Source organism: Clinocottus analis, unplaced genomic scaffold, assembly GCF_023055335.1.
Source record: "Clinocottus analis isolate CAN_PGR_092001 unplaced genomic scaffold, fCliAna1.0.p SCAF_13, whole genome shotgun sequence".
NCBI lineage: Eukaryota > Metazoa > Chordata > Actinopteri > Perciformes > Cottidae > Clinocottus > Clinocottus analis.
This window is the reverse complement of record NW_027175854.1, coordinates 17,517,227-17,531,966: the sequence shown is the minus strand read 5'-3', so window position 1 is coordinate 17,531,966 and position 14,740 is coordinate 17,517,227. Positions and strand designations below refer to the sequence as shown.

At 46.0% G+C, this 14,740-nt stretch overlaps 2 protein-coding genes across 3 annotated transcripts; one reads left to right on the top strand and one right to left on the bottom strand.

Moving 5' to 3' along the window:
* Positions 1-4,267: 4,267 nt before the first annotated feature.
* Positions 4,268-5,545, bottom strand: LOC137783892 (beta-1,3-galactosyl-O-glycosyl-glycoprotein beta-1,6-N-acetylglucosaminyltransferase 4-like). The gene has a single exon (XM_068574235.1). The coding sequence runs from the start codon at positions 5,543-5,545 to the stop codon at positions 4,268-4,270; it is 1,278 nt and encodes a 425-aa protein (XP_068430336.1).
* A 1,769-nt stretch (positions 5,546-7,314) lies between these two features.
* LOC137783938 (3-hydroxy-3-methylglutaryl-coenzyme A reductase-like) lies at positions 7,315-14,265 on the top strand. 2 transcript variants are annotated; one of them, XM_068574297.1, is made up of 20 exons: positions 7,315-7,429; positions 7,742-7,933; positions 8,030-8,141; positions 8,246-8,333; positions 8,655-8,739; positions 8,909-9,014; positions 9,150-9,256; positions 9,645-9,764; positions 9,913-10,046; positions 10,180-10,466; positions 10,596-10,714; positions 10,817-11,011; positions 11,152-11,310; positions 11,512-11,669; positions 11,772-11,877; positions 11,963-12,133; positions 12,250-12,390; positions 12,846-13,004; positions 13,338-13,492; positions 13,592-14,265. In XM_068574297.1, the coding sequence occupies exons 2-20, from the start codon at positions 7,769-7,771 to the stop codon at positions 13,644-13,646; spliced, it is 2,622 nt and encodes an 873-aa protein (XP_068430398.1). In that variant the 5' UTR covers positions 7,315-7,429; positions 7,742-7,768; the 3' UTR covers positions 13,647-14,265. The 2 variants fall into 2 exon arrangements, with proteins under 2 accessions (XP_068430398.1, XP_068430397.1); XM_068574296.1 differs by having other exon boundaries at positions 10,593-10,714.
* The last annotated feature ends 475 nt before the right edge of the window (positions 14,266-14,740 follow it).

The following is a 14,740-nucleotide window of genomic DNA, read 5'->3' as shown; positions in this document are numbered from 1 at the left end:
GAGAGAGGAGACCTGGAGTAGCTGTTATAAATCACTCTCTTGTTCCCCCTCCCCCCTAACACACACGCACACACACACACACACACACACACACACTAACACGCACACACACACACACACACACTAACACGCACACACACACAAACACACACATACAGGCCCTCTATTGGCATCACTACATGGGGCTCCCATTCACTAACACTACAAACACACACACAGTCTCTCTAACACACGCGCACACGCGCACACACGCACACACACGCACACGTGCACAGCCGTTTTCTCCCCCTCCCACTCTCTTTACCGCCTGGGGTGGGGAAATCCTATTACCCTATGAAGAGGAGGAACACATCATTAATTACACTCACATACTTCTTTACACACACGCGCACACACACACAAACATATCTATATGCCAGCCAGCCTCAATTTGCAACACACACTCACTCACACAGCGACTCATTCTCACACACAACTCTCATTTCGAGCTGCATCATGCTGCAACATTTCAGCTGCACCCACGACAGGTGACATTAGAGCTGAGCCGCTTTATCTGACAGCACACACACACACATATAAATATACATTCATACACACACGCGCGCGCACACACACACAAACAAACACAGAGCCTCAGCGAGGAATGTGTCAGGATGCGAGAGAGCAAAGTTACGATCGCCGAGAGAGATTTCAGGCAACATGGTCGCGCAGATCAGAGCCTGTCAGAGTGTCACCCTCAGATTTATCCTGCGCCTCAACAGCCTTTTCAAGGTTTACTAGATAGATGGGTGTCATAAAGTGATACATGCACACTATAAAATGAGCAGAGAGGGGGAGTAAGCCATGCATAGCCGGGCTGTCAGGGTGAGTGTTTATATGCACCCAGGTGGGCACCTTAAGGACACATTAAGTCACGGCTGTCCGAGCAAAAATAGAAGAACCGGCTTCACCTCGCTGAGGGGACGCGGACGTCCGCCGCTTTTTTAACGACCCTGAACCACGAGACGCGCCGTTTATGGCACGTGGACGTTTGAGCGCGTCTTCATTTTCTGTCTTTATGTGACAAAACAATTGATGAACAGCTGCGAAACAGACAGACCGACACGCGCCTTCAAAGCAGTTGAGCATATGCATGCACGTGCACAGTAAGGGTGGGTTGAGGGGAAGGGGAGGGGTCGATACAGCCATAGTATCGCGATATTTTGGGTGATATTGTATCGCTACTCGGCTTCCGTGTATGATACAATATCGCCGCCCAAAATATCGTGATACTATCGCTGTATCGATCTGTTATTGAATCAATTCTAAACGTTTTGATGTGAGAATAATAGAATCAAGTTATTTTTTGTTGACAAAGTTTTGCTTTGGGGACAATTTGTGGTTTTAAAAAGATACAATCGCGATACAATCGCGATGTATCGTGACCATATTGTATTGATCCTCACCCCTAGTGCACAGGCGACTTCACATGTGCACACGCTAATGTCTTGTATTTGTTATACATAGTTTTTTTTTTATTATATGACTTCTTTAAATAATTTAAATCGGATTCCTAGGAAATCCAGGAGATGCACAATGAAACAATATTACAGGAACGTGGAGGAAAATATGTACAAACACGTAATAATAGATCACTTTGGTGTTAAAAACATGCATCACTTTTTCTGTTTTTCTTTCTTTTGAATATTAAAATGACTTTCTTTTCCACTCGCATCACTTTTCCCTCATGTTCAGAGTCGAGCTTCTTCAGGACGTGAAGCCAGCAAATGTGACATTTTTTGTTGTGTGTGTTGTTGTCTGGAACAAGACAAAAGAGAGAAAGCAGCGATTCAGAGGGAACTTGTAGTGTCACAGCGCCACCAAGTGGACGCAGAGCGTCACTGCGCAGCCGCCGACACGCTGACCCCACCGGACGACCAGCAGGAGAGGCCAGATCTTTATTTAGCAGCAAGGAAGACATCCAAGCTGGAATTCAAGTATATTATGTGTTTTTTTTTGTTAATTCAGCGTCGACGAATAATTTACAAAGAACTGTATTTTACTGTCAAGGCCAGCGGAGAAAGAAATCAAATAAAAAGCTTTTAGAAATTATTTTTACGGACTCAAAGAAAGCCGCTGCAACATTATGAATGGCTCATTTAAAAGAGATTTCAAATACGAGTCTGCGATTGTGTCTTTGTCTTTTCAACGTGTTACTTTTTAGCCTTCACCCGAGTAAAAGAAGAAAAAGAGGGAGAGATTTACCTCTGAGGGAGGCGGATTTTTCAGACTGGGCTTTTCTTTCATTTATTTGTGTTAAAGATTAGTTTTCTTTAAAAAGAAAACGGTGATCAATGACGCTGAGTTAACATGCAGGTTTGTTAGATGCATGAACATGGAGGCTGTGCACGGGGCTCTGGATCCTCCGCTGCATGTCATCCTCCCCCTCCCCCTGTTTCCTGTCTGTCTCTCTCACTTTAAAATTCAGAAACATGGGAATCTAAACGTGATGACGGTTGTTTTTAATCGATCTAAAGTGTTAAAACCACCACTGCACAGTCCTGATAACTCCTCATAAAGTAGAGCTCAGGTATTGTTTTCACTCTGAACTCTCATCACTCGCCATCAGCGGAGAGAAATGAGAAGAGGAAGAACAACACAGTGTGTGCAGAGATGAACGTACATTCATCTGCTTCATAATAAAACAGCTCATGTTCGATTGAAGAGCAGAAGAGAGTGAAGAGGAAGTGCACATTTAAACACACAGACACACAAACCATCCTGCCGTTAGACAGTTCAGATGTTAAGGAACCTTGTACATCAGGGTGCAAACTGCTCGACCTTTTGCTTTGAGAAAAACGTCCGCCGGGTTGAAGACAATAAGACATTTCTTACATTTAGTCGTTAATGGCAACCCAGAAGAAAATCAGTGATTTGTTACTTCATTTAATGGAATAGATGAATTGAACTAAAAGGAAATGCAATGTGTAACATCTTGGAGATATCGAGAAACAAACTAACGACCTCTATCGGACGTGAAGAGGTCAACACAGTAAACACACAGAGAAATAAAATCAATGTCACACCTGATGATTATGAGCTATAGGACTATTAGTTTTGACCTGGCGCTCAGCAGCGTGGTTGAATCTGAAGTTTTCTTGCTGTCAGTCAGCAGCTGCTACGTCGACAACCCACAAATGAATGTTTCCTGTTTTTTGACACCTGGTCTGTGTTGAAGAAGCAGTTTCTAGCGATGTAACCACATCCTGCATGTTCAAACAATGAAAATCAAAAGGATGGGTTGAACACGTTTAGGCTGATTTTTTAGATGTGCAACACGATTAGATTCGGTGAGATTGTTGCATCGTAAACTGCACTTTCATTCACGCATTTTCAAAAATAACACAAGTGTTTCAGCTGAGTTTGCGCCTTTTTCGGAGCTTCCCTCTCCCGCTATACGTATCTGTGTCTGTGTCGCGATGTTGCCTTGTACTTTAATTATTTTTGCAACGTGATATGTGTTCGTATCACTTTGAGCGTCACATTTGCATTTTGCTTTTCAACTGATCCTCTAAAATATGCATAAAAGCAACTTCATCTTACAAGTATTTCTTGAAAGATTTTCGATATCAATGACTAAAGAAATGAAGAGAGTCATTTTCTCATAAATGTCTGCAACCACGAAGGCACTTCCGCTTCACTTTCATGACCAGAAGTTTCCATCTAGAAACAATAATCATGTTCGCTGTTGACATTCATGATAATAATTGTTTTGGCTTTGAAAGAGCGGCTTCAGGGTGGATGACTTGACAACTTTTTTGCTACATTTAGCAATTTCTGAAACTGGCGCTGCTATTTCCATTGGAAAGGAGTTGCCAACACTTGGCTTTGTCTTTATGTTGGCTCATTTCATACATCTAGTCTACTCTTGCTTGTTTCTCCAACCCTTAAAATCTCCAGTCTAGATGATGACATACGTCTCCAACAGTTCAAGATCCAAAAGGAAAGGACAATTTGGCCTAAAAACCTTTTTATTCAAGAAGGCGTTTTTACTTTTAGTTGACTTTTATGACTTTTATGACCTTATTTTTTATGTGGCACTCTGAGATTCTCGGATGAAGAGTGCCTTACAAATAAAAGGCATTATTATTATTATTAATTTAAGATAGAAAAAGCTATTTCAAAAGTTAAAACCATCAAATTTGTATTGAAAAATGTAACTTTCTCTTGATCCACCAATTGATGAATCAACTGATCTCTCCAGTAAACTGCAGCTTCTAGTTAACCCTCATGGCCAGGTATGAGAGGCCGCTGACTGGAGCGACTTTCGTTTTTCCTCCAGCTTCTCCTCGAGGCACTGGATGACAACGGGGTCCACTTTGAGGTCGAACTTATTGGCGAACCAGTGACCGTAGTTGAGCAGCCAACGCAATTCTGCTGCGCCGTAAACACAAACGCTGCGGACGTGTTCCCCGGTGCAGGGCGGGTACAGGCTCTCCTCCAGGTACTGCCACTTCACCAGCCGGGTCTTACTCATCAGGTCGGTGATATCCGGCCGCGATCTGGGCACCTCTCCGGGGACGCCGGGCAGTCGCGTCAGCGTGGCCCAGAAGTGTTCGTCCGGGCTGTAGGTGTCCTTCGACCAGGCCAAGAAATCTTTCACCGCCGCCGAGGAGTCCACGTGCGCAACGAAGTCCCGGGACAAGACGAAGTAGGCGCTGCCGGAGAAGACCTCGATGCCGTGCGGCGGCGGGGTCTTCGTCTGCCACGTCTTCACCGGCAGCTTTTCGTATTCGAAGTTGGCGGCCCTCAGCTCGTGGTGGAAGGTGAACCGCTGCTTCTTGTACTTGCTGGGCCGGCACGTCTCCAGCATGTTGGCTCCCTTCAACTCCCGCAGCTCCGACACCAGCTCGATGTTGGACCTGAGGGGGAAGTCTTGGCCACAGACGTTGATGACGTACTTCCACTCGACGGCGGACGCCAAAAGGTCGGACAGACAGTTGAGGTCGGCGTTCAGGCGACTGACGCTCCCGTAAAAGACGGACTCTCGCTTGGAGGCGATGAAGACGTTGGGCAAACAGCGGGCCAAAGCCTCCATGGCTGAGATGAACAGAGCCGGAGACTTTCGGTCGTAGTGGATACAGTAAATGTTTGAGGGCGAGTACAGCGCCTTGAGGAGTCTCTCTACCATCACGGCAGATTTATGCACAACCAGTGAGTACGCAAGAGGAAAGGCTTTCTCCTCCTCTGAGGCCCACACGTCATCATAACCTCTGGACTTGATGAATAATGGGCAGTTTGAGGTGAGGTTAAGCAGAGTTTCCTCCTTGTCTTCCACAACTTGATTCTGTCTGATGACTATTGACTTACCCACCTCCACTGGGTCCATGTTGTACACAGCCAAACAGTTAATATTGTACTTGTGAAATGTGTGAATTCTTTCTAAAGATGCTGGTGGAGGGGGGAGCTTCGTGACGTCGCTGTGCTTCACCCTGACCAATAGCAGGACACACAGAGTCCAAAGTGACAGGAGGAAGAAGGAACACATGGCACATCTTCTAGTCATTCTGTGTGAGGAGAGGAAACCAAAAATAACTTTGGGGTTTCATTCAAATGACATTAAATGTGGAAATTGACGTGAAAAATGAAAGTGAGATGTTTGTGTTTGACTGAAACATTAATGATTGAATACACGCTCACTTTGATACGCATGAGCAGGAACTGGTCTCTGCATACCGCCGGGACACTGTTTCTTCAATTCACATCCTAAAAGTTATCAAACCGAACATGCATTCAGTATCCAGACATTAGTTTCTGTGCAATAAAGCTATTTAATAATAAATAATTTGATATGCAAAACAATAATTTGGAAGAAACGTACCGATTACAGAAGAAATAAGAAGAGTGGGCATTCATCTTTAGTGCCGTTTCCTCTTTTTACGCACGACACTTGTTGGCAAAATGAACCTGAACCAGTTCTCCATTAAGAGCAGACCGAGATTTAATTTGGCAGATGTAATCCAAAGCATAAAGAGGATCAAGAAGTATAACGCACTCTGAATGCCAGCGCGCGTTAAGTCTCGTGTGTGTGTTAGTGGAGAGGAGGAGAGCGCTGCGCTTCCACAAACCCGGAAAGAAAGAGAGAGAAGCTGTTAACTGCACCAATTATAAATGGGTACGGGCCAAAAAACTAGTTTGTCGTTTTATATTTCTCCAGTGATGATGAAGAAATACTAGGATGTTGTTACAGTCAAATGAAAGAGCGCGAATGGAACTGTGCGTAAATGACTGATATATCCATAAACAAAGCATTCATGCAGCGGATTAGAGAGCTTAATACACTCTTCTGTCATTCAGTGAATCAGTAAGGTGAGACTCAAAGGATGAAGAGGGCTTAGAAGAATGAAGTAAGCAAAACCTGTTTCCTCAAGAGGAAATTAATTCAACCCCTGCACTGTTTGTGCTTAAAATAATCAAAACGTGTGGTGGAAATCCCCCAAAAGGCATTTCAATCATCCATGGCACAACTAATATCTTTAACTTTAGTTAAAATGTAAAAACAACACGAGGCACAAGCACGAGCTGCAGCTCTAACGACGTTAAAAAGGTAATGAGGTTGTGCTGGTCTCGCATGTGAGCATAGATTATCTCCAGGGAGAGACAGGAGGCACTGCTCAAATCAGAGAGACAAAAGGATAGCCTTACTTCAGTCAAGTTGTTAGTACACGATGTACAAGTACAAACAGGAGTACTCAAACTGGTTCTCTTGGGTCTCAAATGAGTCAACTAAAACAAAGGCTTATCCTCCAATTATGTGAAAATAAAAGTAGTTTTCAGGTAAGTTTCCTTGGGCACATTTGGACAAACATCTGTGAGTCCTGTTTTGGCAAATTCCTTTCTGACTTTGAAAATAAGGACATGGCCTATCTGCTTTTTTGCTGTTTTGTTTTCTGCATTTATTCTGAACCTATGTAATGGGACCTGCAATAGAAAGTGGATGGTCATATATATATATATATATATATATATATATATATATATATATATATATATATATATATATATATATATATATATATATATATATATATATATATATATATATATATTTCAAAATGTTATATATATATATATATATATATATATATATATATATATATATATATATATAAATATATATAAAATGTTTTATATAAATGTAAATATTATTTATATAAAGTCATCTTATTTTGTGTATTCCGGTCCCCATATTCGTCACATCCGCTTCCCTTTTCGCCACGCCCCGTGACGTATGACGCAGTGACGTTCCGTGACGTTGCAGTTTCCGGGCCGCCATGCTATTTGTATCGTTAGGCGAAGATGGAGTAAGCTAACGGAGCGATTTGGGGAAACGGGCACCGCTGACACCATGAAAAGTACTTTCTGACCTCAACGAGGCTTTTATTTGAACGTGAGTGAGTCCGCCATGTTTTATCCGTTAGTATCTGTGCGCGTGTTCGTTACCTGCAGACGGAGTGACCTTGTCAGACAGAGAGTTAGCTGCTATAAATTTACCGAGCTAACGATAGCTGTCACCTTGAAGGCAGATATTTTCTGTCTTTATACACATTTAGAGAGTATTTGTAACTGTATGCTTATCTTCCACGGCAGCTAGACATACAGATGAAGCTGAATGATGGTGTGTGGTAGGTTTAGATTAGCATCTAGTGTCATTTATAGGGAATTATAGTGTCATGTTGTCATTGTTTTTTTTTTAACACAGGTGAGGCTGCAACCCTCAGGTGTGACCATGTTGGCGCGTCTATTCAGGCTCCACGGCCTGCTGGTGGCCTCCCACCCATGGGAGGTGATAGTGGGCACCCTGGCTCTCACTGTCTGCCTGGTCTCTATGAACAACAACCTGGCAGCCAGCAGCCAGATGTGCAGCTGGAACGAGTGCCCCAAAGTGGAGGAGGTGAGGAAGAGGAGGAGGTGGCAGCTGATCTCAAACAAGGAGAAGGAATTGTCTTGGTGTTAACGAGAAAATATGTCTGTGCTTGTGTTCTTCTAGAAAGTCTACAGCGGCGACGTGATCATCCTTACAATCACGCGCTGCATGGCCATCGTTTATATCTATTTCCAGTTCAAGAATCTGCGACAACTGGGCTCCAAATACATACTGGGTCAGTGTGGATGATGTTCAGCATGTCATGGCCACAGCTTTTTTGGTGAAAATGCCACACACGGTTTATATTTTCCCCCCTGTTGACGTTCGCTCTTCCTACAGGTATTGCCGGGCTGTTCACAGTGTTTTCCAGCTTTGTTTTCAGCACAGTGGTCATCCACTTCTTCGGGAAAGAGCTGACGGGTCTTAAGTAAGTAGTCCAAATGCACTTATTGTCCAGCAGACAGATGAATACAAACAGCCTACCAGTTTATACTAGCTGTTGAAGTCAGTGTATGGTGTGCCCTCTAGCCATTGCAATCGTTTACACTTAAAGAAATGGCGTTTAATACCAAAAGAGACTAGAGCTCTGATATATAAGATATCTCTAGAAGGATCTTAAAGCTTAACCTTGTCACAGAGGACACTATGACCAACGTGAATATCAGTTTCACTTGTTGACCTCTTTGGCTTTTCAACAATGTGAACACAAGGACATTCCCTGATTGACATTTATGTCTCTTCCTTGCAGTGAAGCTCTGCCGTTCTTTCTCCTGCTCATTGACCTGTCCAAAGCCTGCGCCTTGGCCAAGTTTGCCCTCAGCTCAAACTCTCAGGTAATGACACACACACACACACACACACACACACACACACACACACACACACACACACACACACACACACACACACATATCGTACTGAAATACGATCTGTGTCGAGTCATAAGAAAGATGTACTTGAGGTGTCGCTGGCTAATGCTACGGCTCTGTGTGGTGTGCGTAGGAGGAGGTGAGGGAGAACATCTCCCAGGGCATGGCCATCCTGGGCCCCACCTTCACCCTGGACGCTCTGGTTGAGTGTCTGGTCATCGGGACGGGCACCATGTCGGGTGAGAAGCACTACTTTTTATTGATTTCCAAAACGGAGCCAGCCATGTCTTTTTTATTTCATATATATTTTTTAATACTATACGATGGTGGCGAAGTGAAACGTTAAAACGTCACTATTTTCTATTGTTTTCCAGGTGTGCCTCAGTTAGAGATCATGTGTTGTTTTGGCTGTATGTCCGTCCTGGCCAATTACTTTGTCTTCATGACCTTCTTCCCTGCGTGTGTCTCCCTGGTCCTGGAGGTAAGGATGATTCTTAACATTTGGGAGAGTCCTAGTTGAGATTCAACCATCTGATTTGATCAATCCCTCAATATTTATTCCTGGACTTTGGGTTTCGACTGTATTACTCACTGCGTGGGAAGACTGGGCTCATTCTTTTCGACTTTCAGCAACATCAGGCTTGATTTAAACATCACTTTCCTAACTTTGTAAAATGAAAGGTAACACATACATACATAGATATAATTGTGCTGATATCTTGTTTCATGAAATGATGGTATCTGACACCCGATCCAGCCATTAGAGTCAAAATCTGACCGGTATCGGTGCATCTACATTATAGACTGAAATGCTTTGCATCTCGCAGTGTGTCTGTGTGTGCGCTCACGCTGCATTTTTGTGTCTGTAGCTGTCCAGGGAAAGTCGTGAGGGCCGTCCAATCTGGCAGCTGAGCCACTTTTCCCGCGTGCTGGCTGAAGAAGAGGACAACAAGCCCAACCCAGTGACCCAGAGGGTTAAAATCATCATGGTGAGAATGCGCCTTCAGCTGTGATACCACAAGATGTCAAAAACACGATTCAAACTTTATACATCAACCTAAAGGTGTCTTTTACTTATTTGTTTAGAATAGGAGTTATGTAGCATGTAACGATCTATCTATCTGATGTCGCCCTCAGTCTCTGGGCCTGGCCTTGGTTCATGCTCACACCCGACTAGCAGCTGAGCATCCAGGTCAGAATCGCTCGGCGGAGGGGCCTCTGGCTACGAGACTGGACTCTGGCGGCACCATGAGGCCTTTGAGGCTCACCAGGTAAACGACAACAAACCTCTTGCTGCTTCAGCACCTAAAAACATTGTGCTTTTATCAGTGAAGGATTTGTGACAGTCACGTGATCCCACGCCTCAGCGTCTCAATGATCTCGTCTCTCTTCTCGTCCGACCAGCATGGACCTGGAACAGGTGATAACGCTCAGTCTCGCCCTGCTCCTGGCTGTGAAGTACGTCTTCTTTGAGGAAACGGAGGCGGAGTCTTCCCTGTCCCTCATGAGTCCCATCACCGGCGCGCCTCCGACCCAGAAGCCCGGCGTGACGGGGGACTGCTGCAGGAGGAACTCCCCGGCCCCGAAACCACAGACGACCGCGAGCGGCGCACGAGCAGCCGCTCCTGCCTCGCCGGCCGTCTCAGACCCTAAACTTCCCCCTGAGACCGACACAGCTCTCGGAGAGAAGGGTGAGACTTATAATTGGTGCTCCTGGCTCTGTAATGTTTGTACTCGCAGATGGGGGGGAAAGAAAAACCTCCAGATGTAATTGCTTTGTTGCTCAGCGTGACACTCGTCTCACATGATTCCTCCAGCAGAGAGCGACCCCTGTGTGTCGTGTTGCGGGGAGTCTCTTGCTCCGACGCCACGTGTTCCTCACAGTACTTCAGAGGCCCGGACGCTGGAGGAGTGTCTGGCCGTCCTGTCGGATCCCCAGGTGAGCCGCCGCAGGAGATGGAAGTTGTTGCAGAAGACGTCTATAGCTCTGCATTCGTTTGAAGGGTTAATAAATCACCGGTTTGCCCGTGTTGCTTCCCAGAGGGGGCCCCGCTTTCTCAGCGATAAAGAGGTGATGAACCTGGTTTCCTCTCGCAACATCCTGAACTACAAGCTGGAATCTGCCCTGGAGACTCCGGAGAGGGGCGTGGCCATCAGGAGGGAAATGCTTTCACCCAAACTGCCCGTCACGTCTGCTTTGACTGCGCTTCCTTATAAGGACTACGACTACTCCAAGGTATCGGCAACTTGTGTTTGCAAACGCAACTCAAACGCAACTCAAAGAGCTTCACGAATGATCGGGGAAAACGAGAGAAGATGCACAAACGAATGCACATAAAATTAGCTGGTGACGCTCAGCTCTCTGTGGCCCTGCAGGTGATGGGGACTTGCTGTGAGAACGTGGTCGGCTACATGCCGGTGCCGGTGGGAGTCGCTGGTCCTCTCCTGCTGGACGAGAAGCAGTTTTACGTTCCGATGGCGACCACGGAGGGCTGCCTGGTCGCCAGCACCAACAGAGGATGCAGAGCGCTCTCTGTAAGTGTGTGAGAGTGTGTGCGCAGAAAGTGGTTCCCAGCACTCATTGCAAGTTGAGATTTCTGACTCTTCTTCTTCTGACTCTTCCTCCTCTTCTTGTTCTTCTTCCTGTTCTCTTACTATCTTCTCCTCCTCTTCTTGTTCTTGTTTTTCTCCTTCTCCTTCTTCTTCCTGTTCTCTTACTGTCTTCTCCTCCTCCAGCTGAGCGGTGGTTGTCGCAGCAGGATCCTGGCTGACGGCATGACGCGGGGTCCCGTGGTGAGGCTGCCCTCGGCGTGCCGCGCCGCAGAGGTCAAAGTCTGGCTCGAGACCTCAGACGGGTTCTCCGCGATCCGAGAGGCTTTCGACCAGACCAGCAGGTCGGTGGAAACGCTAACGGAGCGATTTTGAAGGTTCTCCTGTTGCCTTTTCAGCGCGTCTGAGGACGGTACGGGATTAAGTGAACCTTCTGCTTTCGGTAGGTTTGCCCGTCTGGAGAAGCTGCTGGTGAGCTTAGCCGGGAGGAACCTGTACATCCGCTTCCAGTCCCAGACGGGGGACGCCATGGGCATGAACATGCTCTCTAAGGTACGGCCGCCCTCGCCGCCGCACTTCTGTTGTCCGTCTGTCTTTATTCCCGGTAACCTCATCTGTGTGCGCTGGCTGTCCTCAGGGCACGGAGCAGGCGCTGCATCGACTCCGGCAGCAGCACCCGGACGTGGAGGTGCTGTCGGTCAGCGGCAACTACTGCACCGACAAGAAGTCGGCGGCCATTAACTGGATCGTGGGCCGGGGGAAATCCGCTGTGTGCGAGGCCACCGTCCCCGCCGACGTGGTCCGGGAGGTAAAGACGACTGAAACCAAACTCACTGTTTCGTTTGTTCACTCTTATTCACGCACGCGTCTGTGTGTGAAATCAAACCTTTTCCCACTAAAACAAACCCGTTAACGCGTCTGCAGGTGCTGAAGAGCAGCGCCGCCTCGCTGGTGGAGCTGAACATCAACAAGAACCTGGTGGGCTCGGCGATGGCCGGCAGCATCGGGGGCTTTAACGCTCACGCCGCCAACATTGTGGCCGCCATTTACATCGCCTGTGGACAGGTACGGGACCCTCAACAGGATGTAGTTCCTGAATATTACTTAAAAAGTGTTTGGAGGGGAATCTAGATGGTTCAGAAGATAAAAAATAATGATGGTATGTGTTAAGAAACAATGAAATAACACAACCTCCTGCTGTAACTAAATTATGAGTTAAAAATACCAAAGAAATGTCTGAAGGATTAACCTGATAAATGAATAAGCTGATGCATCTTATTAAATAGATATTTATTTGCTTTCATGGGTGAAGAGAGCCTGGATTTGGAGGCATGTGGCAGGTCAAAGGTCAAAATCCCTGTGGCCTTTTTAATATCCTAATTGACATTTCACACAAATGTCTTGTCTTGGCGGACGCATGCAACCGCGACACAGTGACTCGTTCACACCAGCGGCGGGCGGAGCGTCCATCGTTGCCAGACTCGCTGAGCGAAGCTGCTTTTGTGTTGCCGGGTTTTCAGGACCCGGCTCAGACGGTGGGGAGCTCCAACTGCATCACCCAGATGGAGGCCGCTGGTCCAGAGGGGAAGGACCTGTACATCAGCTGCACCATGCCCTCCATCGAGCTGGGCACCGTGGGAGGGGGCACCAACCTGGCGCCCCAGCAGGCCTGTCTGCAGGTACCGTGCTGTGAGACCCTCTCGCTTTAATGCCTTATATATGTGTGCTGTTATTGTCTGAAAGTGCAAAAAAACACTTTCATGGTAGGTTCAAAGATGTCGGAGTAAAACAAGAAAACAGTTTGTGAAAAAATCCTTAATTTAGTAACTTAATTAAGGGAATACAGAGAAAAAAAAGTCTTTCCCAAATCCATTAAAGACATTATCTTCAGGATTTTAAAGTTGCACATTTTACAAGCTTCAACATTGCAGTGATTTCCATATGTGCATGCTTCTGTATCTTTTGCTGAAACTTTCTCCAAATCCCCGACTCCTTCTGCGTCTGTGTCTCAGATGCTCGGCGTCCAGGGAACCAGCTCCAGCGAGCCGGGTGAGAACGCCCGTCAGCTGGCCCGGGTGGTGTGCGGCACCGTGCTGGCAGGGGAGCTCTCCCTGATGGCCGCCCTGGCAGCCGGACACCTCGTCAAGAGCCACATGACCCACAACAGGTCGAGTATTCACGTTTTTGGCGTTGAAGACGGCGTGTTTTTTAACCTCCCCGTCGCGACGGCTGACCTTTTTTCCTTTTCTTTCTTTCTCGCCGCCAGATCCAGAACAAACCTGTCGAAAGCGCCTTCGTCAAACTCGGAGGCGGCCGCGTGATCGGAAAATGACGGCGGCTCCTCGTCAGGAGTGGACTCGCCCCGGTGTCGTGGTTCTGAAGGGAGCTCTGCGGGTCGAGGACTCGTTTAAAGACCGCAGCCGACACGGGCCGACTCCCCAAAATACTTTTATTTTAAGGGTTGAGATGTTTGCGCTCCGGCTCCTCGTCTGCGAACATCTCAGTCGTGTTTTTGTTGTGAGAACTGATCATTGAGTAAAAACGTAAAAACCCATCGTGTTGCAAACCCCTAAACAGTCATCATGTGTGCCTCTTAATGACATTTTTTTATTTAATTTTTAATCCAAAATACATGACGCAAGCTCATCAAACAGCTCCTTTTTTTTTCTTCTCTCAAATTGATTTGCCAAAAGCTTGTTTTCATGTTCTTGAAAAGCCAACTCTCTGCCTGAATGTGTGCTGCGCTACATCAGAGTTGTAGGATATCACTTGCACAACCCTCTCCTGATTTCAGCGACTGTATACTGTGTATACTGCACAACCCATGTGGCTGAAAAGCTCCGGCCCGAAGAGGGATTTTGGTCACAAAGTGACCCGTTTGATCGCGTCGTTACAGGCAGATCCAACAGGAAAACTGGAAAGTCAAAGCCATATAACTAATCTCTCGTGTTTTACGTTCCTGGAAGCTTGGATGTGGCCTTACGGTTTGTGGAGAAGTTCTTAGCGTGTTCTAGTTAGAATATTTAATTTTAAGCTATTCATTTAAATGAGATTGTACGATGGTTTCTTGTTTTTTAAAGAGAATTAAACTGTTACCTCTGTCTGACTTTCTGTAACATGAACTAATGGCTCCAAAATGTGGAAAACTGGAGTTTGAATGTATTAATTTCACTTTAAAACGAGGCAGATGAAGTGTAAACTGTCTGGAATTAGAAATGTCTGCTTGAGGTGATGAAGCTTCAACCTGGTTTCCATTTAGACGAGACTGAATACCATCTGACTTCCTGCTCACCTTCATTCTGCTACTGAGGCGAAAAACATGAAAGAAAGTCACTTTAGTAAGTTGAAATGAGTCATAAAAAACATTTCTAAAAAATGTTTGATACTGTAATTTATAACTTTTTGCTTACCATAC